This window comes from Telmatherina bonti, assembly GCF_933228915.1.
Source record: "Telmatherina bonti genome assembly, chromosome: 21".
NCBI classification, from domain to species: domain Eukaryota; kingdom Metazoa; phylum Chordata; class Actinopteri; order Atheriniformes; family Telmatherinidae; genus Telmatherina; species Telmatherina bonti.
This window is the reverse complement of record NC_136630.1, coordinates 35009944-35035250: the sequence shown is the minus strand read 5'-3', so window position 1 is coordinate 35035250 and position 25307 is coordinate 35009944. Positions and strand designations below refer to the sequence as shown.

At 47.7% G+C, this 25307-nt stretch overlaps 2 protein-coding genes across 4 annotated transcripts in view; both read right to left on the bottom strand.

Moving 5' to 3' along the window:
• The window catches only part of mbtd1 (mbt domain containing 1), a 146515-nt gene extending 133837 nt beyond the window's left edge, over window positions 1-12678 (bottom strand). For both annotated transcript variants that reach the window (XM_079260857.1, XM_079260856.1), the window contains exon 1: window positions 12545-12678. In XM_079260857.1, the coding sequence (XP_079116983.1) occupies window positions 12545-12565 (21 nt within the window). In that variant the 5' untranslated portion in view covers window positions 12566-12678. The remainder of the gene's footprint in view (window positions 1-12544) is intronic.
• Window positions 12679-14160: 1482 nt separating this feature from the next.
• The window catches only part of tdrkh (tudor and KH domain containing), a 114756-nt gene continuing 103609 nt past the window's right edge, over window positions 14161-25307 (bottom strand). The window contains exons 8-14 of one of the 2 annotated variants that reach the window (XM_079261267.1): window positions 19891-20060; window positions 18231-18295; window positions 17991-18142; window positions 17807-17917; window positions 16014-16068; window positions 14435-14506; window positions 14161-14353 (exon numbers count right to left, since the gene is read on the bottom strand). In XM_079261267.1, the coding sequence (XP_079117393.1) occupies window positions 14451-14506; window positions 16014-16068; window positions 17807-17917; window positions 17991-18142; window positions 18231-18295; window positions 19891-20060 (609 nt within the window). In that variant the 3' untranslated portion in view covers window positions 14161-14353; window positions 14435-14450. The remainder of the gene's footprint in view (window positions 14354-14434; window positions 14507-16013; window positions 16069-17806; window positions 17918-17990; window positions 18143-18230; window positions 18296-19890; window positions 20061-25307) is intronic. The other variant, XM_079261268.1, reaches the window with a different exon arrangement.

Sequence of the window (25307 nt, the reverse complement as noted above, 5' to 3'; positions counted from 1 at the left end):
AATTCATCATGATGGAAATGCAGAGAGGAGAGCGTGAATTCATCACGACGGAAATGCAGAGAGGAGAGCGCGAATTCATCACACCGATGGAAACGCAGAGAGGAGAGCGTGAATTCATCACGACAGAAATGCAGAGAGGAGAGCGCGAATTCATCACACCGATGGAAACGCAGAGAGGAGAGTGTGAATTCATCACGACAGAAATGCAGAGAGGAGAGCGTGAATTCATCACACCGATGGAAACGCAGAGAGGAGAGCGTGAATTCATCACGACGGAAATGCAGAGAGGAGAGTGTGAATTCATCACACCGAAGGAAACGCAGAGAGGAGAGCGCGAATTCATCACACCGATGGAAACGCAGAGAGGCGAGCGTGAATTCATCACGACAGAAATGCAGAGAGGAGAGCGTGAATTCATCACACCGAAGGAAACGCAGAGAGGAGAGCGTGAATTCATCACGACGGAAATGCAGAGAGGAGAGCGCGAATTCATCACATCGATGGAAACGCAGAGAGGAGACCATGAATTCATCACACCGAAGGAAACACAGAGAGGAGAGCGTGAATTCATCACGACGGAAACACAGAGAGGAGAGCGTGAATTCATCACGACGGAAACACAGAGAGGAGAGCGTGAATTCATCACGACGGAAACACAGAGAGGAGAGCGTGAATTCATCACGATGGAAACGCAGAGAGGAGAGCGTGAATTCATCACGACGGAAATGCAGAGAGGAGAGCGTGAATTCATCACGATGGAAACGCAGAGAGGAGAGCGTGAATTCATCACGATGGAAACGCAGAGAGGAGAGCGTGAATTCATCACGATGGAAACGCAGAGAGGAGAGCGTGAATTCATCACGATGGGAACGCAGAGAGGAGAGCGTGAATTCATCAAGATGGAAATGCAGAGAGGAGAGCGCGAATTCATCACACCGATAGAAACGCAGAGAGGAGAGCGTGAATTCATCATGATGGAAACGCAGAGAGGAGAGCGTGAATTCATCATGATGGAAATGCAGAGAAGAAAGCGCGAATTCATCACACCGATGGAAACGCAGAGAGGAGAGCGTGAATTCATCACGATGGAAACGCAGAGAGGAGAGCGCGAATTCATCACACCGATGGAAACGCAGAGAGGAGAGCATGAATTCATCACACCGAAGGAAACACAGAGAGGAGAGCGTGAATTCATCATGACGGAAACACAGAGAGGAGAGCATGAATTCATCACACCGAAGGAAACACAGAGAGGAGAGCGTGAATTCATCACGACGGAAACACAGAGAGGAGAGCGTGAATTCATCACGACGGAAACACAGAGAGGAGAGCGTGAATTCATCACGATGGAAACGCAGAGAGGAGAGCGTGAATTCATCACACCGAAGGAAACGCAGAGAGGAGAGCGTGAATTCATCACATCGATGGAAACGCAGAGAAGAGAGCGTGAATTCATCACATTGATGGAAACACAGAGAGGAGAGCGTGAATTCATCACATCGATGGAAATGCAGAGGCGAGCGTGAATTCATCACACCGATGGAAACACAGAGAGGCGAGCGTGAATTCATCACGACAGAAATGCAGAGAGGAGAGCATGAATTCATCACACCGAAGGAAACGCAGAGAGGAGAGCGTGAATTCATCACGACGGAAATGCAGAGAGGAGAGCGCGAATTCATCACACCGATGGAAACGCAGAGAGGAGAGCGTGAATTCATCACGACAGAAATGCAGAGAGGAGAGCGTGAATTCATCACACCGAAGGAAACACAGAGAGGAGAGCGTGAATTCATCACGACAGAAATGCAGAGAGGAGAGCGTGAATTGATCACACCGAAGGAAATGCAGAGAGGAGAGCGTGAATTCATCACGATGGAAACGCAGAGAGGAGAGCGAGAATTCATCACACCGATAGAAACGCAGAGAGGAGAGCGAGAATTCATCACACCGAAGGAAATGCAGAGAGGAGAGCGAGAATTCATCACACCGAAGGAAATGCAGAGAGGAGAGTGTGAATTCATCACGACAGAAATGCAGAGAGGAGAGCGTGAATTCATCACGATGGAAACGCAGAGAGGAGAGCGAGAATTAATCACACCGAAGGAAATGCAGAGAGGAGAGCGTGAATTCATCACACCGATGGAAACGCAGAGAGGAGAGCGTGAATTCATTACGATGGAAACGCAGAGAGGAGAGCGTGAATTCATCACGACGGAAACGCAGAGAGGAGAGCGTGAATTCATCACGACAGAAATGCAGAGAGGAGAGCGTGAATTCATCACGACAGAAATGCAGAGAGGAGAGCGTGAATTCATCACACCGATAGAAACGCAGAGAGGAGAGCGTGAATTCATCACGACGGAAATGCAGAGAGGAGAGCGTGAATTCATCACATCGAAGGAAACGCAGAGAGGAGAGCGTGAATTCATCACATCGACGGAAACGCAGAGAGGAGAGTTGGAATTCATCACACCGATGAAAACGCAGAGAGGAGAGCGTGAATTCATCACGACGGAAATGCAGAGAGGAGAGGGTGAATTCATCACGATGGAAACGCAGAGAGGAGAGCGTGAATTCATCACGATGGAAACGCAGAGAGGAGAGCGTGAATTCATCACACCGAAGAAAAGGCCGAGAGGAGAGCGTGAATTCATCACACCGAAGAAAAGGCCGAGAGGAGAGCGTGAATTCATCATGATGGAAACGCAGAGAGGAGAGCGTGAATTCATCACGACAGAAATGCAGAGAGGAGAGCGTGAATTCATCACGACAGAAATGCAGAGAGGAGAGCGTGAATTCATCACACCGAAGAAAAGGCCGAGAGGAGAGCGTGAATTCATCATGATGGAAACGCAGAGAGGAGAGCGCGAATTCATCACACCGATGGAAACGCAGAGAGGAGAGCGTGAATTCATCACGACAGAAATGCAGAGAGGAGAGCGCGAATTCATCACACCGATGGAAACGCAGAGAGGAGAGCGTGAATTCATCACGACAGAAATGCAGAGAGGAGAGCGCGAATTCATCACACCGATGGAAACGCAGAGAGGAGAGCGTGAATTCATCACGACAGAAATGCAGAGAGGAGAGCGTGAATTCATCACATCGATTGAAATGCAGGGAGGCGAGCGTGAATTCATCACATCGATGGAAATGCAGAGAGGCGAGCGTGAATTCATCACACCGATGGAAACACAGAGAGGAGAGCGTGAATTCATCACGACAGAAATGCAGAGAGGAGAGCGTGAATTCATCACACCGAAGGAAACGCAGAGAGGAGAGCGTGAATTCATCACGACAGAAATGCAGAGAGGAGAGCGTGAATTCATCACACCGAAGGAAACGCAGAGAGGAGAGCGTGAATTCATCACGACAGAAATGCAGAGAGGAGAGCGTGAATTAATCACATCGATGGAAACGCAGAGAAGAGAGCGTGAATTCATCACACCGATGGAAACGCAGAGAGGAGAGCGTGAATTCATCACGACGGAAATGCAGAGAGGAGAGCGTGAATTCATCACACCGAAGGAAAGGCAGAGAGGAGAGCGCGAATTCATCACACCGATGGAAACGCAGAGAGGCGAGCGTGAATTCATCACGACAGAAATGCAGAGAGGAGAGCGTGAATTCATCACACCGAAGGAAACGCAGAGAGGAGAGCGTGAATTCATCACGACGGAAATGCAGAGAGGAGAGCGCGAATTCATCACACCGATGGAAACGCAGAGAGGAGAGCGTGAATTCATCACATCGATGGAAACGCAGAGAGGAGACCATGAATTCATCACACCGAAGGAAACACAGAGAGGAGAGCGTGAATTCATCACGACGGAAACACAGAGAGGAGAGCGTGAATTCATCACGACGGAAACACAGAGAGGAGAGCGTGAATTCATCACGACGGAAACACAGAGAGGAGAGCGTGAATTCATCACGACGGAAACACAGAGAGGAGAGCGTGAATTCATCACGATGGAAACGCAGAGAGGAGAGCGTGAATTCATCACGACGGAAATGCAGAGAGAAGAGCGTGAATTCATCACGATGGAAACGCAGAGAGGAGAGCGTGAATTCATCACGATGGAAACGCAGAGAGGAGAGCGTGAATTCATCACGATGGAAACGCAGAGAGGAGAGCGTGAATTCATCACGATGGAAACGCAGAGAGGAGAGCGTGAATTCATCAAGATGGAAATGCAGAGAGGAGAGCGCGAATTCATCACACCGATAGAAACGCAGAGAGGAGAGCGTGAATTCATCATGATGGAAACGCAGAGAGGAGAGCGTGAATTGATCATGATGGAAACGCAGAGAGGAGAGCGTGAATTCATCATGATGGAAACGCAGAGAGGAGAGCGTGAATTCATCATGATGGAAATGCAGAGAAGAAAGCGCGAATTCATCACACCGATGGAAACGCAGAGAGGAGAGCGTGAATTCATCACGATGGAAACGCAGAGAGGAGAGCGCGAATTCATCACACCGATGGAAACGCAGAGAGGAGAGCATGAATTCATCACACCGAAGGAAACACAGAGAGGAGAGCGTGAATTCATCATGACGGAAACACAGAGAGGAGAGCATGAATTCATCACACCGAAGGAAACACAGAGAGGAGAGCGTGAATTCATCACGACGGAAACACAGAGAGGAGAGCGTGAATTCATCACGACGGAAACACAGAGAGGAGAGCGTGAATTCATCACGATGGAAACGCAGAGAGGAGAGCGTGAATTCATCACACCGAAGGAAACGCAGAGAGGAGAGCGTGAATTCATCACATCGATGGAAACGCAGAGAAGAGAGCGTGAATTCATCACATTGATGGAAACACAGAGAGGAGAGCGTGAATTCATCACATCGATGGAAATGCAGAGGCGAGCGTGAATTCATCACACCGATGGAAACACAGAGAGGAGAGCGTGAATTCATCACGACAGAAATGCAGAGAGGAGAGCATGAATTCATCACACCGAAGGAAACGCAGAGAGGAGAGCGTGAATTCATCACGACGGAAATGCAGAGAGGAGAGCGCGAATTCATCACACCGATGGAAACGCAGAGAGGAGAGAGTGAATTCATCACGACAGAAATGCAGAGAGGAGAGCGTGAATTCATCACACCGAAGGAAACACAGAGAGGAGAGCGTGAATTCATCACGACAGAAATGCAGAGAGGAGAGCGTGAATTGATCACACCGAAGGAAATGCAGAGAGGAGAGCGTGAATTCATCACGATGGAAACGCAGAGAGGAGAGCGAGAATTCATCACACCGAAGGAAATGCAGAGAGGAGAGCGAGAATTCATCACACCGAAGGAAATGCAGAGAGGAGAGCGAGAATTCATCACACCGAAGGAAATGCAGAGAGGAGAGTGTGAATTCATCACACCGATAGAAACGCAGAGAGGAGAGCGAGAATTCATCACACCGAAGGAAATGCAGAGAGGAGAGCGAGAATTCATCACACCGAAGGAAATGCAGAGAGGAGAGTGTGAATTCATCACGACAGAAATGCAGAGAGGAGAGCGTGAATTCATCACGATGGAAACGCAGAGAGGAGAGCGAGAATTCATCACACCGAAGGAAATGCAGAGAGGAGAGCGTGAATTCATCACACCGATGGAAACGCAGAGAGGAGAGCGTGAATTCATTACGATGGAAACGCAGAGAGGAGAGCGTGAATTCATCACGACGGAAACGCAGAGAGGAGAGCGTGAATTCATCACGACAGAAATGCAGAGAGGAGAGCGTGAATTCATCACGACAGAAATGCAGAGAGGAGAGCGTGAATTCATCACGACAGAAATGCAGAGAGGAGAGCGTGAATTCATCACACCGAAGGAAATGCAGAGAGGAGAGCGTGAATTCATCACGATGGAAACGCAGAGAGGAGAGCGAGAATTCATCACACCGATGGAAACGCAGAGAGGCGAGCGTGAATTCATCACGACAGAAATGCAGAGAGGAGAGCGTGAATTCATCACACCGATGGAAACGCAGAGAGGAGAGCGTGAATTCATCACGACGGAAATGCAGAGAGGAGAGCGTGAATTCATCACATCGAAGGAAACGCAGAGAGGAGAGCGTGAATTCATCACATCGACGGAAACGCAGAGAGGAGAGTTGGAATTCATCACACCGATGAAAACGCAGAGAGGAGAGCGTGAATTCATCACGACGGAAATGCAGAGAGGAGAGGGTGAATTCATCACGATGGAAACGCAGAGAGGAGAGCGTGAATTCATCACGATGGAAACGCAGAGAGGAGAGCGTGAATTCATCACACCGAAGAAAAGGCCGAGAGGAGAGCGTGAATTCATCACATCGACGGAAACGCAGAGAGGAGAGTTGGAATTCATCACACCGATGAAAACGCAGAGAGGAGAGCGTGAATTCATCACGACGGAAATGCAGAGAGGAGAGGGTGAATTCATCACGATGGAAACGCAGAGAGGAGAGCGTGAATTCATCACGATGGAAACGCAGAGAGGAGAGCGTGAATTCATCACACCGAAGAAAAGGCCGAGAGGAGAGCGTGAATTCATCATGATGGAAACGCAGAGAGGAGAGCGTGAATTCATCACGACAGAAATGCAGAGAGGAGAGCGTGAATTCATCACGACAGAAATGCAGAGAGGAGAGCGTGAATTCATCACACCGAAGAAAAGGCCGAGAGGAGAGCGTGAATTCATCATGATGGAAACGCAGAGAGGAGAGCGTGAATTCATCACGACGGAAATGCAGAGAGGAGAGCGCGAATTCATCACACCGATGGAAACGCAGAGAGGAGAGCGTGAATTCATCACGACAAAAATGCAGAGAGGAGAGCGTGAATTCATCACATCGATGGAAATGCAGGGAGGCGAGCGTGAATTCATCACATCGATGGAAATGCAGAGAGGAGAGCGTGAATTCATCACGACAGAAATGCAGAGAGGAGAGCGTGAATTCATCACACCGAAGGAAACGCAGAGAGGAGAGCGCGAATTCATCACACCGATGGAAACGCAGAGAGGCGAGCGTGAATTCATCACGACAGAAATGCAGAGAGGAGAGCGTGAATTCATCACACCGAAGGAAACGCAGAGAGGAGAGCGTGAATTCATCACGACGGAAATGCAGAGAGGAGAGCGCGAATTCATCACACCGATGGAAACGCAGAGAGGAGAGCGTGAATTCATCACATCGATGGAAACGCAGAGAGGAGACCATGAATTCATCACACCGAAGGAAACACAGAGAGGAGAGCGTGAATTCATCACGACGGAAACACAGAGAGGAGAGCGTGAATTCATCACGACGGAAACACAGAGAGGAGAGCGTGAATTCATCACGACGGAAACACAGAGAGGAGAGCGTGAATTCATCACGACGGAAACACATAGAGGAGAGCGTGAATTCATCACGATGGAAACGCAGAGAGGAGAGCGTGAATTCATCACGACGGAAATGCAGAGAGGAGAGCGTGAATTCATCACGACAGAAATGCAGAGAGGAGAGCGTGAATTCATCACGACAGAAATGCAGAGAGGAGAGCGTGAATTCATCACACCGAAGAAAAGGCCGAGAGGAGAGCGTGAATTCATCATGATGGAAACGCAGAGAGGAGAGCGTGAATTCATCACGACGGAAATGCAGAGAGGAGAGCGCGAATTCATCACACCGATGGAAACGCAGAGAGGAGAGCGTGAATTCATCACGACAAAAATGCAGAGAGGAGAGCGTGAATTCATCACATCGATGGAAATGCAGGGAGGCGAGCGTGAATTCATCACATCGATGGAAATGCAGAGAGGAGAGCGTGAATTCATCACGACAGAAATGCAGAGAGGAGAGCGTGAATTCATCACACCGAAGGAAACGCAGAGAGGAGAGCGCGAATTCATCACACCGATGGAAACGCAGAGAGGCGAGCGTGAATTCATCACGACAGAAATGCAGAGAGGAGAGCGTGAATTCATCACACCGAAGGAAACGCAGAGAGGAGAGCGTGAATTCATCACGACGGAAATGCAGAGAGGAGAGCGCGAATTCATCACACCGATGGAAACGCAGAGAGGAGAGCGTGAATTCATCACATCGATGGAAACGCAGAGAGGAGACCATGAATTCATCACACCGAAGGAAACACAGAGAGGAGAGCGTGAATTCATCACGACGGAAACACAGAGAGGAGAGCGTGAATTCATCACGACGGAAACACAGAGAGGAGAGCGTGAATTCATCACGACGGAAACACAGAGAGGAGAGCGTGAATTCATCACGACGGAAACACATAGAGGAGAGCGTGAATTCATCACGATGGAAACGCAGAGAGGAGAGCGTGAATTCATCACGACGGAAATGCAGAGAGGAGAGCGTGAATTCATCACGATGGAAACGCAGAGAGGAGAGCGTGAATTCATCACGATGGAAACGCAGAGAGGAGAGCGTGAATTCATCACGATGGAAACGCAGAGAGGAGAGCGTGAATTCATCAAGATGGAAATGCAGAGAGGAGAGCGCGAATTCATCACACCGATAGAAACGCAGAGAGGAGAGCGTGAATTCATCATGATGGAAACGCAGAGAGGAGAGCGTGAATTCATCATGATGGAAATGCAGAGAAGAAAGCGCGAATTCATCACACCGATGGAAACGCAGAGAGGAGAGCGTGAATTCATCACGATGGAAACGCAGAGAGGAGAGCGCGAATTCATCACACCGATGGAAACGCAGAGAGGAGAGCATGAATTCATCACACCGAAGGAAACACAGAGAGGAGAGCGTGAATTCATCACGACGGAAACACAGAGAGGAGAGCGTGAATTCATCACGACGGAAACACAGAGAGGAGAGCGTGAATTCATCACGATGGAAACGCAGAGAGGAGAGCGTGAATTCATCACACCGAAGGAAACGCAGAGAGGAGAGCGTGAATTCATCACATCGATGGAAACGCAGAGAAGAGAGCGTGAATTCATCACATTGATGGAAACACAGAGAGGAGAGCGTGAATTCATCACGACGGAAACACAGAGAGGAGAGCGTGAATTCATCACGATGGAAACGCAGAGAGGAGAGCGTGAATTCATCACACCGAAGGAAACGCAGAGAAGAGAGCGTGAATTCATCACATTGATGGAAACACAGAGAGGAGAGCGTGAATTCATCACGACAGAAATGCAGAGAGGAGAGCATGAATTCATCACACCGAAGGAAACGCAGAGAGGAGAGCGTGAATTCATCACGACGGAAATGCAGAGAGGAGAGCGCGAATTCATCACACCGATGGAAACGCAGAGAGGAGAGTGTGAATTCATCACGACAGAAATGCAGAGAGGAGAGCGTGAATTCATCACGATGGAAACGCAGAGAGGAGAGCGAGAATTCATCACACCGAAGGAAATGCAGAGAGGAGAGCGTGAATTCATCACACCGATGGAAACGCAGAGAGGAGAGCGTGAATTCATTACGATGGAAACGCAGAGAGGAGAGCGTGAATTCATCACGACGGAAACGCAGAGAGGAGAGCGTGAATTCATCACGACAGAAATGCAGAGAGGAGAGCGTGAATTCATCACGACAGAAATGCAGAGAGGAGAGCGTGAATTCATCACGACAGAAATGCAGAGAGGAGAGCGTGAATTCATCACGACGGAAACGCAGAGAGGAGAGCGTGAATTCATCACACCGAAGGAAATGCAGAGAGGAGAGCGTGAATTCATCACACCGAAGGAAATGCAGAGAGGAGAGCGTGAATTCATCACGATGGAAACGCAGAGAGGAGAGCGAGAATTCATCACACCGATGGAAACGCAGAGAGGCGAGCGTGAATTCATCACGACAGAAATGCAGAGAGGAGAGCGTGAATTCATCACACCGAAGGAAACGCAGAGAGGAGAGCGTGAATTCATCACATCGATGGAAATGCAGAGAGGAGAGCGTGAATTCATCACGACGGAAATGCAGAGAGGAGAGCGTGAATTCATCACGACAGAAATGCAGAGAGGAGAGCGTGAATTCATCACACCGAAGGAAACGCAGAGAGGAGAGCGTGAATTCATCACGACGGAAATGCAGAGAGGAGAGCGCGAATTCATCACACCGATGGAAACGCAGAGAGGAGAGCGTGAATTCATCACGACGGAAATGCAGAGAGGAGAGCGTGAATTCATCACGAAGGAAACGCAGAGAGGAGAGCGTGAATTCATCACGACGGAAATGCAGAGAGGAGAGCGTGAATTCATCACACCGATGGAAACGCAGAGAGGAGAGCGTGAATTCATCACGACGGAAATGCAGAGAGGAGAGCGTGAATTCATCACATCGACGGAAACGCAGAGAGAAGAGCGTGAATTCATCACGACGGAAATGCAGAGAGGAGAGCGTGAATTCATCACATCGACGGAAACGCAGAGAGGAGAGTTGGAATTCATCACACCGATGAAAACGCAGAGAGGAGAGCGTGAATTCATCACGACGGAAATGCAGAGAGGAGAGGGTGAATTCATCACGATGGAAACGCAGAGAGGAGAGCGTGAATTCATCACGATGGAAACGCAGTGAGGAGAGCGTGAATTCATCACACCGAAGAAAAGGCCGAGAGGAGAGCGTGAATTCATCACACCGAAGAAAAGGCCGAGAGGAGAGCGTGAATTCATCATGATGGAAACGCAGAGAGGAGAGCGTGAATTCATCACGACAGAAATGCAGAGAGGAGAGCGTGAATTCATCACACCGAAGAAAAGGCCGAGAGGAGAGCGTGAATTCATCATGATGGAAACGCAGAGTGGAGAGCGTGAATTCATCACGACGGAAATGCAGAGAGGAGAGCGCGAATTCATCACACCGATGGAAACGCAGAGAGGAGAGCGTGAATTCATCACGACAGAAATGCAGAGAGGAGAGCATGAATTCATCACATCGATGGAAATGCAGGGAGGCGAGCGTGAATTCATCACACCGATGGAAACACAGAGAGGAGAGCGTGAATTCATCACGACAGAAATGCAGAGAGGAGAGCGTGAACTCATCACACCGAAGGAAACGCAGAGAGGAGAGCGTGAATTCATCACATCGATGGAAATGCAGAGAGGCGAGCGTGAATTCATCACACCGATGGAAACACAGAGAGGAGAGCGTGAATTCATCACGACAGAAATGCAGAGAGGAGAGCGTGAATTCATCACATCGATGGAAACGCAGAGAAGAGAGCGCGAATTCATCACACCGATGGAAACGCAGAGAGGAGAGCGTGAATTCATCACGACGGAAATGCAGAGAGGAGAGCGTGAATTCATCATGATGGAAACGCAGAGAGGAGAGTTGGAATTCATCACACCGACGGAAACGCAGAGAGGAGAGCGTGAATTCATCACGACGGAAATGCAGAGAGGAGAGCGTGAATTCATCACACCGACGGAAACGCAGAGAGGAGAGCGTGAATTCATCACACCGACGGAAACGCAGAGAGGAGAGCGTGAATTCATCACGATGGAAACGCAGAGAGGAGAGCGTGAATTCATCACGATGGAAACGCAGAGAGGAGAGCGTGAATTCATCACACCGAAGGAAAGGCCGAGAGGAGAGCGTGAATTCATCATGATGGAAACGCAGAGAGGAGAGCGTGAATTCATCACACCGAAGGAAAGGCCGAGAGGAGAGCGTGAATTCATCATGATGGAAACGCAGAGAGGAGAGTGTGAATTCATCACACCGACGGAAACGCAGAGAGGAGAGCGTGAATTCATCATGACGGAAACGCAGAGAGGAGAGTGTGAATTCATCACACCGACGGAAACGCAGAGAGGAGAGCGTGAATTCATCATGACGGAAACGCAGAGAGGAGAGTGTGAATTCATCACACCGACGGAAACGCAGAGAGGAGAGTGTGAATCCACAGAGCACCATTTCACAAGCAGTCCCAGATAACCCACATCACAGAGAGATAAACACCTCGCCATCCGTTCTGAATAAAAGACTCCACAAACATTTGTTTACCATTAGTCCTTTAGAATACTCTGTTTCGGGGTGTCTGGTAAGTTTAAAAAGCAGAAAGTCCAAGTACAAGACGCTTTCAGAGTCTGACTGGTTCTCCCAAGTTTAAACATCGTTGTGGCATACTGCAACCCTCATCACAAGGTTCGGGTTCAAACCAGCAACCTTGCCCACAGAATCAGGGTTCAAACCGGCAACCTACACACAGGGTCAGAGTTCAAACCACACACACACACACACACACACACACACACACACACACACACACACCCCAAACAGCTGGATGTGACGTCATCTCGCTGCGACCTGCTAGCTTTTCCAGCTAGCTCTGCTAGCTAGCTTTAGCACGGAAGCTAACCAGTTTTCCAGAAACATCCCAAAGCTGAGTTCACATGAAAGCAGCTGTTCTTCACCTGGAATGAAGACAAAGTCTGCAGATTTGACCGCCAGCAGGACTTCCTGGATGTTAGGCCGAACAGATAAACAACAACAACAGGAAAACAACAAAGGAGCAGCGCGAGCCTCAGCCATCAGGCCCGAAAAGATGTTTAAGTCCCTCACCAGATCCCGTGTGTCTTCCATCAGCCCTTCATATAGACACGTTCCCCTCAAACGGACCTTTAAAACCTGAAATAAAAAGTAGAAACTGGGAGAAACTGGGAGAAACAGTCGAGTCTAAATGGATACAAAACACGTCACTCTGCGGCTGCTGCGCATGCGTCGAACACTATAGGAATATCATAGACATAATATACACAGAGGCGCCTCATTCAGTGCTGGCGAGTGAACCAGCGTCGCCGCCATATTGGATGGGTCCATGCTTTCTCGTCTTGCTGCAGAGTCAACATAGTTTCCCCACATAACTGTTCTCTGTGGAACAACACGTATATATTACACACAAACAAAACACTTTTCTACATAACTGGTTTATAAATAATGTTAACACAGTGAATAATCTACTAAATGCAAATGATAAATTTTACTCCTATGAGGTGTTTATGGAAAAATATGATATTTATGTTTCACAAAGAGAGTTTTACATGGTAGCATAATTACCTCCACCAAGGAGGTTATGTTTTTACCGGCTTTATCTTTTTGTGTTCAAGATAACTTAAAAGGTTATGGGTGGATTTTCATGAAGTTTTCAGGACTTGTTGGAAACGTGAAGAAAAAAGAACCGATTTCATTTTGGTGGTGATCCGGATCACCGTTTGGATCCAGGAACTTTTTAAAGGCCTTGGCAGAGGTTTACACTCTCCAAGTGTTTTTCTGGGTAACTTCTGAATTGCACAGTTTTGATACAATACTTTATTTTCAGACTTTGGACAACTGTATCTCTATATTGATAAATTAATAAATGTAAATAAAAGAAAGAGTCAACTGTAGTCAAGAGAAAGCAGCAGCTATTCTCGTATATTGTTCAGCATACGGTTGCAATAACCGGTGAAATATTGAAAGCAGATCATGTGGAATTACATTTCACAAGGTTGAATAATTATTTGACCAGATAAAAATAGATAAATCCAAATGCATCAATAAACAATCAAACACGTTGGTATCAAATTCATTTACACATTTATTTATATTGTAGGTACCTTATGTCTTTGTTAAATAGCATTATAAAAATATTTTAGCACGTTGTTTTAATATTTCACAGTGATCAGTACCATAATATTTCTGTCCTTTTTTAACAAACCAAACTGAGAAAAATCAGGTAAAAACAAGTTAAGTTATTGTCGTGGTTGGACCTACACCTTATAAATAAATGCATTGGAGGTGCATGGAGACCCATCCAAGATGACAGAGCGATGAGACGTCAGCTGTATAGGCAGCGTGATACAATGCGGCATCTGTATATATTATGTCTATGATGAATACTACCAAACAGGACGTCATCACTGCTGCTGGTGCGCATGCGCCAGCGTAACCTCCTTCCATGTGATTGGTCAGCTATGAATGGAGGTCATCGACTGTTCACATGTTTACCACCCATTTATCTACTTTACCTGTCCTCGTTTACACTCATCACTACGTGAAGAACACGCTGAAATAAAACAAAGCCAACAGTACTTGTGAAATAAATCCTTTATTGTAATACAGAAGAATTTCTTACACTGCTGAAGGAAGAACACAGTAAACAGAACACATCCAGGAACATTTTCATCATGAACACAGAACAAACACACCTCATCACCCACAAAGCAGCTGCCTTCACCGTGTTGCCAGTAGTTCAGCTTCTTTCACTCACATGGAAGCAAAGCAGCAGTGGGTCTGAAGGAACATGAAAAAGGCAAAATAAAGATGGAAATATCTGGAAGAACTCAGCATGTCGGAGAAGCTCCACCAGGACCTTGGTTGGATGGATCAAACCTGCAGAGACACAGAGAAGACAATGTCGTCAGAACACTGGATCGTCTCTTAGAATCACTGGAACGTGGACAGGAGACATACCGGTGTGTGTCTGCTGTCAGAGCAGCTCGTCCTCTACAACGTCATCAACACTTCCAGAGATGGAGGCAGCTTCTGGGAAAGAAAAGACTCAGGTCAACAGGGGCGTTCCAGTTGTCCCCCAAAGTCCACACGCCTCAGCTACGTCTCACTGGGACCAGAATCACCACCTCAACGCTGCTGGTGCTTCCACTGGAGCAGGGACCGTGTGGTCCTGCAGTGGTACCATGTGGTCCTGGAATGGGGGAACATGTGGTCCTGCAGTGGGACCGTGTGGTCCTGCAGTGGGACCATGTGGTCCTGGAATGGGGGACTGTGGTTCTGCAGTGGGACCATGTGGTAATGCAGCGGGGACCGTGTGGTCCTGGAATGGGACCCTGTGGTCCTGCAGTGGGACCGTGTGGTCCTGCAGTAGTACCATGTGGTCCTGGAATGGGGGACCGTGTGGTCCTGCAGTGGGACCGTGTGGTCCTGGAATGGGGAACCGTGTGGTCCTGCAGTGGTACCGTGTGGTCCTGCAGTGGGACCATGTGGTCCTGGAGTGGGGGACCGTGTGGTCCTGCAGTGGGACCATGTGGTCCTGGAGTGGGGACCGTGTGGTCCTGGAGTGGGGACCGTGTGGTCCTGGAGTGGGGACCGTGTGGTCCTGCAGCGGGGAACGTGTGGTCCTGCAGCGGGGAACGTGTGGTCCTGGAATGGGACCGTGTGGACCTGCAGCGGGACCGTGTGGACCTGGAGCGGGGACCTGGACCTCTAGCTTAACGCAAAACATCTGTAAAAGCAACAGCTGGAGATGGGAACCAGCTTTGGCAGAAGCTTCTGCTGCACCGTTCAGCCACCGTTAACCTTGTTGAGCATGTTAACTACAAGTTAACCATGAATAACCCGTTAACTTGTAGTTAACATGTTAGGGTCCATCCATCCCTTGCTTATCCCATGAGTCTATCCCAGCACCAAGCCAGTGAGAAGCAGGTGCACCTGGACAGGCAACTTGTTCAACACATTCAGTGGGTCACAACCCTAAACATGGCTGAGAGTCCAGGATGGGTCATACGTTGTTAAAGGGATTTATGGGGATAAAAACAAGCTTTTCCTTTGTTGATTAAAGGGTTAAAGTCAGGCTGAAGACATACAGATGTCTAGATGGTCGTCCAGACGGTTGTCCAGAGGTAAGTCCAGACGGTCGTCTAGACGGACGTTCAGACAGTCGTCCAGACGGACGTTCAGATGGTCGTCTAGACGGACGTACAGACGGTCGTCCAGACATACGTACAGATATACGTACAGACGGTCGTCCAGACGGACGTACAGATCGTCGTCCAGACATACGTTCAGACGGTCGTCCAGACATATGTACAGACGGTTGTTGAAACGGACGTACAGATGGTCATCTAGATATACGTCCAGACGGCCGTCCAGACCGTCGTCCAGACCGTCATCCAGACATACGTTCAGACGGTCGTTCAGACGCTCTTACAAACATACGTACAGACGGACGTCCAGACGGAGGTATAGACGGTTGTCCAGGTATACGTACAGATGGTCGTCCAGATGGACGTCTAGACGAAGATGTTCCACTCACCTGATAGACTGATGCAGGACAGACTCAGCTCTGAGGACGCCCCAATGACGTCATCCTGGAAGAGAACAGAGTTCCGTGTCATCACTACAGGCAGTCTGAACGCTGCAGTGATCCACAACGTTTATTTAAATACAATCTACACATAGATCTATGTTTTCATGTTAGAATAACTTGTTGCTGTTCGGCCTGCTGTGAGGAAGATGAGCCGAACTATGAACTTCATCTGATGAAGATCAGTAAAAAGCAGCTTGAACAGATTGGAACTAAAGTTATCGGTACAGCCATGTGGTCCTGCAGCGGGACCATGTGGTCCTGCAGCGGGACCATGTGGACTTGCAGCGGGACCATGTGGTCCTGCAGCGGGACCATGTGGTCCTGCAGCGGGACCATGTGGACTTGCAGCGGGACCGTGTGGTCCTGCAGCGGGACCGTGTGGTCCTGCAGTGGGACCGTGTGGACCTGCAGCAGGGACCTGCAGCGAGGACCGTGTGGACCTGCAGCACGGACCGAGTGGACCTTCAGCGCGGACCGAGTGGACCTTCAGCGCGGACCGAGTGGACCTTCAGCGCGGACCGTGTGGACCTGCAGCGCGGACCGTGTGGACCTGCAGCACAGACCGTGTGGACCTGCAGCACAGACCGTGTGGACCTGCAGCGCGGACCGTGTGGACCTGCAGCACAGACCGTGTGGACCTGCAGCGCGGACCGTGTGGACCTGCAGCAGGGACCTGCAGCACAGACCGTGTGGACCTGCAGCAGGGACCTGCAGCACAGACCGAGTGGACCTTCAGCGCGGACCGTGTGGACCTGCAGCGCGGACTGTGTGGACCTTCAGCGCGGACCGTGTGGACCTGCAGCGCGGACCGTGTGGACCTGCAGCAGGGACCTGCAGCACAGACCGTGTGGACCTGCAGCGCGGACCGTGTGGACCTGCAGCACAGACCGTGTGGACCTGCAGCACAGACCGTGTGGACCTGCAGCGCGGACCGTGTGGACCTGCAGCACAGACCGTGTGGACCTGCAGCGCGGACCGTGTGGACCTGCAGCACAGACCGTGTGGACCTGCAGCAGGGACCTGCAGCACAGACCGTGTGGACCTGCAGCGCGGACCGTGTGGACCTGCAGCACAGACCGTGTGGACCTGCAGCGCGGACCGTGTGGACCTGCAGCACAGACCGTGTGGACCTGCAGCAGGGACCTGCAGCACAGACCGTGTGGACCTGCAGCGCGGACCGTGTGGACCTGCAGCACAGACCGTGTGGACCTGCAGCAGGGACCTGCAGCACAGACCGTGTGGACCTGCAGCAGGGACCTGCAGCACAGACCGAGTGGACCTTCAGCGCGGACCGTGTGGACCTGCAGCGCGGACTGTGTGGACCTTCAGCGCGGACCGTGTGGACCTGCAGCGCGGACCGTGTGGACCTGCAGCAGGGACCTGCAGCACAGACCGTGTGGACCTGCAGCGCGGACCGTGTGGACCTGCAGCACAGACCGTGTGGACCTGCAGCACAGACCGTGTGGACCTGCAGCGCGGACCGTGTGGACCTGCAGCACAGACCGTGTGGACCTGCAGCGCGGACCGTGTGGACCTGCAGCACAGACCGTGTGGACCTGCAGCAGGGACCTGCAGCACAGACCGTGTGGACCTGCAGCGCGGACCGTGTGGACCTTCAGCGCGGACTTGAGTGTATTACCTGAAGAGGACGTCCGCGGTGTCCTGATGCAGCCGAGCTACGGCCAGTTTAACCCACCTGAACAAACCATCATCTTTTCCCAGCTCTGGATGAAACTCACCAGCATCCTTTGCAGGCAGCCCAGCTTGTCCCCTTCAGCCTTCCCATTCAAGGCTTCCTGGAAGCTGACAGCATGGCCCAGATGGATGAGCTCCTCCCCGACATCCACGGACTGACAAGGACACGTAGGAATGTGTTTGTAAGCGGGTGTGAATCAGACGTCTGGGTGAATGAATGATGGTTACCTTTCCGTCAGTGCAGTCATACAGCTTGACACTGGGCCAGGAGGAGATCCCAGAGTGGGAGTAACTGCAGAGCTTTGCCTGCAGAGGTCTCCAGGAGGCGCAGTACGTCATCCGTTCAAAGTCATCCAGAGCCGCTTCGGTCCACACGTCTCCTGAAACAGCAATGAAGGCCAGTCAGAACAGCAGGCTGGGAACTGTCTAATGAAACAAGGTGCTCTCCGTCATCAGGATAGTTTTTACCTTTTGGCCTCACTCCTGCTAAGCTGCACTCAATAGCTTGGAATGGTAAGCTGAGGAAGTCACTCCTGAAAGTTTAATGCAGCAGAAGCAGAGGCCGTTAATGATCGGCTGTTCACGACTGAAGCAGGACATGCAGCATGGAGCATCATAACATGCAGCATCTCTCCGCTGTCTGGCATGTTTCTGTGAAAACTGACGGCAGATATGTGATTCACAGAGCTTTCCCAGGTTTCAGTTGAAAATCAGGCAAAAAGAAAAGTTTTGGGATGAAGCAGGTGCTGCGATGTTTAATCAGGAAGAAAAAATTAAGCTTTTCCATGTTAAAATGAGCTGCAGGAGAGAAAACATCAGAAAAACATGAAGCAACATGTAGGTAGGCAATATTATTATTCCATATTCACAGAGCTGGAACCAAGTGCTTCAATACAGAGCTAGCGGGAAGGCTTTCAGGAGCACACAACTCTCCCTGGCTGTCCTTGAAGTCATCTCCAGCTCTTCTTCTGTGGTGGACCGCTGCTCCTGGGAGGTTATTTTCTCCAGAAGTAAATGAAAAGTGCAGGACACGGTGTTAAAAATCCCATCCATGTAACCGGGAAACTGGAGGCAAAGCCTAACCCAACATCCACTATGTCTCTATCAGCTGGTGCTAGAACCATGGTGGATTCCTGGAGGCATGAGCCGCCGGACAGGCCGACAGCCTGGTGGGCCCTGTGTGTGACAGCATGACTACCTCTAGTCGCGGTTGATGGTGGACTACAGCCTCGTCAGTCCACAGCTGTCAAATATACATGTCATTCGGACTGGAGAAATGTGGGCGGATGATCACAAAGAGAGGGAAGGTAATCCATGCGGAGGGCATCGCACTCCCAGAGGGCAGGATAACAGATGTGGAAAACAGCAACCCACAGCAACGAATGCAGCAGGATGTCTCTCTTTGGTAAACTCACCAGCCATCGTTGGAAATAACTTTATCCCACGTTTTCCACCCGCCTGATGTATTTGTACATGCCCTTGTTAACCAGTAGAAGGTAACCAATCACCCAACCTTATCCCCCGGGACGTCACAAGGATTTCCACGTAGAAAAAACTCTCTAAAACCACGTGTTTTTCGTCGCCATGGAAACCGAACGGAGAGAGTGCTGGAACTCAAACTCAAACTCAAACATGTGTTTAGGTGATAAAAAACAGTGTCGTTCACATGTCTGATGAGGATTCAACACTGTAACACTGTAGAAAGCTCAGAAAACTCCAAATACCAGAATAGCACCCCTTTAATATCTGTGGTTTAAACATTCACTAAAATCCATTTATATTTAAAAAGTTGTTGCTTTTTGGACCATTTGTTGCTTAAATAAAAAGTTTACCAATAAAAAGTTTATATAGTGTGTTCCCTCCAGTCCTGAATCCCACCACAGTGAAGACAACTAAGAGATTTGTGTTTTGCAGCATCGTGTCGTCCATGTTCGTCCTGCAGCCGCCAGCTGTGTGGCCTCTGCAGATGTACTCCAGATCCCAGCATGAACTGGGTACACAAACTGGTTCCCCTTTACTGACATGCTCCTTTTTTCCAACTGGTTACTGAAAACCAGCAGCTGCAGCTCATCATCTCAAATTCACTAAAGAAGCCAATGTGCCATCCTACCTCTGTGGAATCTCTCACCTCAGGCAGCGGAGGCAGTCTCTGGGTAGCTCCCCGTTGTCACCAAAGTCGACATAGTAAAGGTCCAACAGCCCCGAAGGAAGGACGCCCAGCACCCTGGCCCTGTTCCATGTGCTGTGGTCTCTGTACGGAGCCGCCACAATGTCTCCCACCACAATGCTCTCCAGCTGCTGCAACACAACCCCAGAAACACATCTTCAGCACCTGTTGAACTGTGAAAGAACCAGGGTTTAGGACACATTCAGGCCTCCACTTTACTAAATACCGCAGCTGTTGGACAGACCGAGGATGCCAGGGTTGTAGATGTATGTAAGGTGCATAAAACCCTGCCTGAGTGACATCCCAGTCATCTATGTTGTCAGGGGTTTTGAACTGGTGAGAGGGTCACGCATGACAAACAGGTCTCTAACTGAGGGAGCAGACAAAGTGTGGCTGAAAAGACCTCTATGACGAGGCCAGTCGGGCTCAACCCTAAAGAGTGACACGTCCCCTCCACATTCAGGTAGAGGGACGAGTCCTGACTGTTGTTTAAGCTGCCATGCAGCAGTTACATCTGCCAACTTTGGGTTAGTGAAGGAGACCACTCCCTTATTCTGCTACCTGCTTACACGCTAGTGAGACCTGGAGGGGCGTACACCGAAGGTCAATTGCATCCTTCCCCCACCCTGCAATACCGAACAGAAAGGTCCCAACAGCAACATGAGCCGTCCTTCATCCAAGAAAAAACCAATGCAGGAGCTGTTCTTTACAGGCTTCTACTACTGGCTGAAGCCTAATGATCCATCATCCATCCATCCATCCATCTATTCATCCATCCATCCATCCATTCATCAATCTATTCATCCATCCATCCATCCATTCATCAATCTATTCATTCATCCATCTATTCATCCCTTCATTAATCCATTCATCTATTCATCCATCCATTCATCAATCTATTCATCCATCCATTCATCAATCTATTCATTCATCCATTCATCAATCTATTCATTCATCCATCCATCCATCTATTCATCCCTTCATTAATCCATTCATCTATTCATCCATCCATCCATTCATCTATTCATCCCTTCATTAATCCATTCATCCATCCATTCATCTATCTATTCATCAATCATCCATCCATTCATCCGTCCATCCATCTATCCATCCATCCATCAATCTATTCATCCATACATCTATTCATCCATTCATCCATCCATCCATTTACCTATCTATTATTCCATTCATCCATCCATTATCCATCCATTCATTCATCATCCATCCATCTATTATCATCCATTATCCATCCATTATCCATCCATCATCCACCTATTCATCCATCCATCCACTATCCATCCATCTATTCATCCATCCATCCATTTATCCTATCAATATTTTTATCCATCCATCTATTCATTCATCCATCCATCCACTCATTCATCCATCCATCCAACGATTATCAATCCATCATCCATCTATTCATCCATCCGTCCATTATCTATCCATCTATTCATCAATCCATCCATCTATTCATCCATCCATTCATCCACATATTCATCTATTCATCCATCAATCCATCTATTCATCCATCCATTATCCATCATTCATCTATTCATCAATCTATTCATCCATCCATCCATCCATTCATCTATTCATCCATCTATTCATCCATCCATTATCCATCAATCATCCATCCATCCATCCATCCATCCACTATCGATCCGTCTATCATCCATCCATCCAGTACCCATCCATCATCCATCCATCCATTCATCCAAGCATCCATCTATCCATCCATCATCTATTCATTCATCCATCATCCATTTATTCATCCATCCATCCATCCAACCATTATCCATCCATCTATTCATCCATCCATTATCCATCCATCTATTCATCCATTCATGCATCCATCCATTATCCATCCATTCATTCAACTTATTCATCTATTCATCCATCCGTCCATCCTTTCATCCATCCATCCATCCTTCTATTCATCCATCCATCCATCCATCTATTCATCCATCCATTATCCATCCATTCATTCATTCATCCATCCATTCATCTATTCATCCATTATCCATCCACTATCCATCCATCAATCCATCCATTCATCTGTCTTCCATCTCTCCTCCATCTGTCTTCCATCCATCCATCCCTCTATTCAACCATCATCCATTCATTGATTCCATCCATCCATTATCCATCAATCTATATATCCATCCATCCATTTTCCATCAATCTATTAATCCATTCATCCATCTATCCATTATCCATCCATCATCCATCATCTATCCATCTATTAATCCGTCTATCATCCATCCATCCAGTACCCATCCATCATCCATCCATTCATCCATTATCCCTCCATCTATTCATCCAAGCATCCATCTATCCATCCACTATCCATCCATCTATTCATCCATGCATCAATCATCGATCTATCCAGTATTCATTCATCCATCCATCCATCCATCATCTATTCATTCATCCATCCATCCATTCATTCATCCATCCATTATTAATTCCATCATCCATCTATTCATCAATCCATCCACTATCCATCCATTTATTCATCCATCCATCCATTAATTAATCCAAGCATCCATCCACTATCCATCCATCATCCATCCATCCATTTATTCATCCACTATCCATCCATCTATTCATCAAGCCATCGATCATCCATCCATCCAGTATCCATCCATCATCCATCCATCCATTTATTCATCCACTATCCATCCATCTATTCATCAAGCCATCGATCATCCATCCATCCAGTATCCATCCATCCATTTATTCATCAAGCCATCGATCATCCATCCATCCAGTATCCATCCATCCATTTATTCATCCATCCATCCATCCATTATCCATCTATCTATTCATCCAAGCATCCATCTATCCATCCGTCTGTCTTCCCTCTATTCATCCATTCAACCATCATCCATTCATCGATTCCATCCATTTATCCATCCATTATGCATCTATTATCCATCCATTATCAATCCATCCATTATCAATCCATCTATCATCCATCCATTATCCATTATCCATCCATCCATCCGTCCGTCCTCCCTCTATCCATCCATTCCTCTCTTCATCCATCCATTCATCCATCCATCTATGCATACGTCCGTCTTCCATCTATCAATCCCGCTATTCATCCATTCAACCACCATCCATTCATCAATTCCATCCATCCATTATCCATCCAGTTATTCATCCATCAATCTATTTATCCATTCATCCATCTATCCATTATCCATCTATCATCCATCCATTATCCATTATCCATCCATCCATCCTCTATCCATTCATCCATCCACTATTCATCCATCCATCCATTTATCCTTCCATTCATCTATTCATCCATCCATCAACCCATTCATCTATCCATCCATCATCTACTCAATCATCCATCCATTTATCCTTCTATCAATCTATTCATCCATCCATCCAGTGTCCATCCATCTATTCATCATTAATCCATCCACCCATAATCCATCATCCATCCACTATCCATCCATCTATCCATCATCTATTCATCCATCTATCATCACCTATTCATTCATCCATCCATCCAGTCATTTATCCATCCATCTTTTCATCCATCCATCCACTATCCATCACTCTATTCATCCATCCATCTATTCATCCATGCATCCATCTATTACCCATCCATCCATCCATCTATTCATCCATTTTCCATACATCCATCCATTATCCATCCATGTATTCATCCAAGTATCCATTCATCCATCTGTTCATCCATCTATCCAATATCCATCCATCTATTCATCAATCCATTCATCATCCATTCATACATCCATCCATTCACTATCCATCCATCTATTCATTCATTCATCCATCCATCCACTATACATCCATCTATCCATCCATCCATTTATCCTTCTATCAATCTATTCATCCATTCGTTCATCCATCCATCTATCCATCATCTATTCATTCATCCATCCATCCACTATCCATCACTTTATTTATCCATCCATCTATTCATCCATACATCCATCCACTATCCATCCATGTATTCATCCATCCATTATCCATCCATTTATTCATCCATCCATTATCCATCCATCTATTCATTCAAGCATCCATCCATCCATCTATTCATCCATCCATCCATTATCATCCATTTATTCATCCATCCATTATCCATCCATCTGTTCATCCAAACATCCATCCATCCAATATCCATCCATCTATTCATCAATCCATCTATCATCTATTCATCCATCCATCCATCTATTCATTCATTCATCCATTGATCCATTATCCATCTAGCCATCCATCCATTCATCTATCATTTATCTATCCAGTATCCATTCATCCTCCATCCATCCATCTATTCATCCATTCATCCATCCATCCATCATCCATGTATTCATCCATCCATCCATCTATCCATTATCCATGTATTCATCCATCCATCTATTCATCCATCCATCCATCTATCCATTATCTATCATCCATCCATCTATTCATCCATTTATCCATACATACATCCACTATCCATCCATGTATTCATCCATCCATCCATCCATTATCTATCCATTTACTCATACATCCATCCATTATCCATTCATTTATTCACCCATCCATCCACTATCCATCCATCTATTCATCCATCCATCATCCATTAACGATCCATCTATTCATCAATTAATCCATCCATTATCCATCTATCCATCCACTCATACATCCATACACTATCCATCCATCATCCATCCATCCATCCATCTATCCACCCATTCATACATCCATCCACTATCATCCCTGTATTCATCCATGCATCCATCCATCCATCTATTCATCCATCATACATCCATCCATTTATCCATCCATCCATCTATTCATCCATCCATTCATCCACCATCCATCATCATCCATTCATCTATCCATCATCCATTCATCCATCCATATTCCATCCATCTATCATTCATTCATCCATCCAACCATCTTCCATCGGTCCGTCCATTCATCCATCTTCCATCTATCCATCCTTCTATTTATCCATTCATCTTTCATCCATTCATTCATCCTATTATCCATTCATCCATCCAACCATCAACCAGTCATCCATTCATCCATCTTCCATCCATATATGCATCCATCCATTCATCCATTTATCATCCATCCATCTATCCATCATCTATTCATTCATCCATCCATCCACTATCCATCATTTTATTTATCCATCCATCTATTCATCCATACATCCATCCACTATCCATCCATGTATTCATCCATCCATTATCCATCCATTTATTCATCCATCCATTATCCATCCATCTATTCATTCAAGCATCCATCCATCCATCTATTCATCCATCCATCCATTATCATCCATTTATTCATCCATCCATTATCCATCCATCTGTTCATCCAAACATCCATCCATCCAATATCCA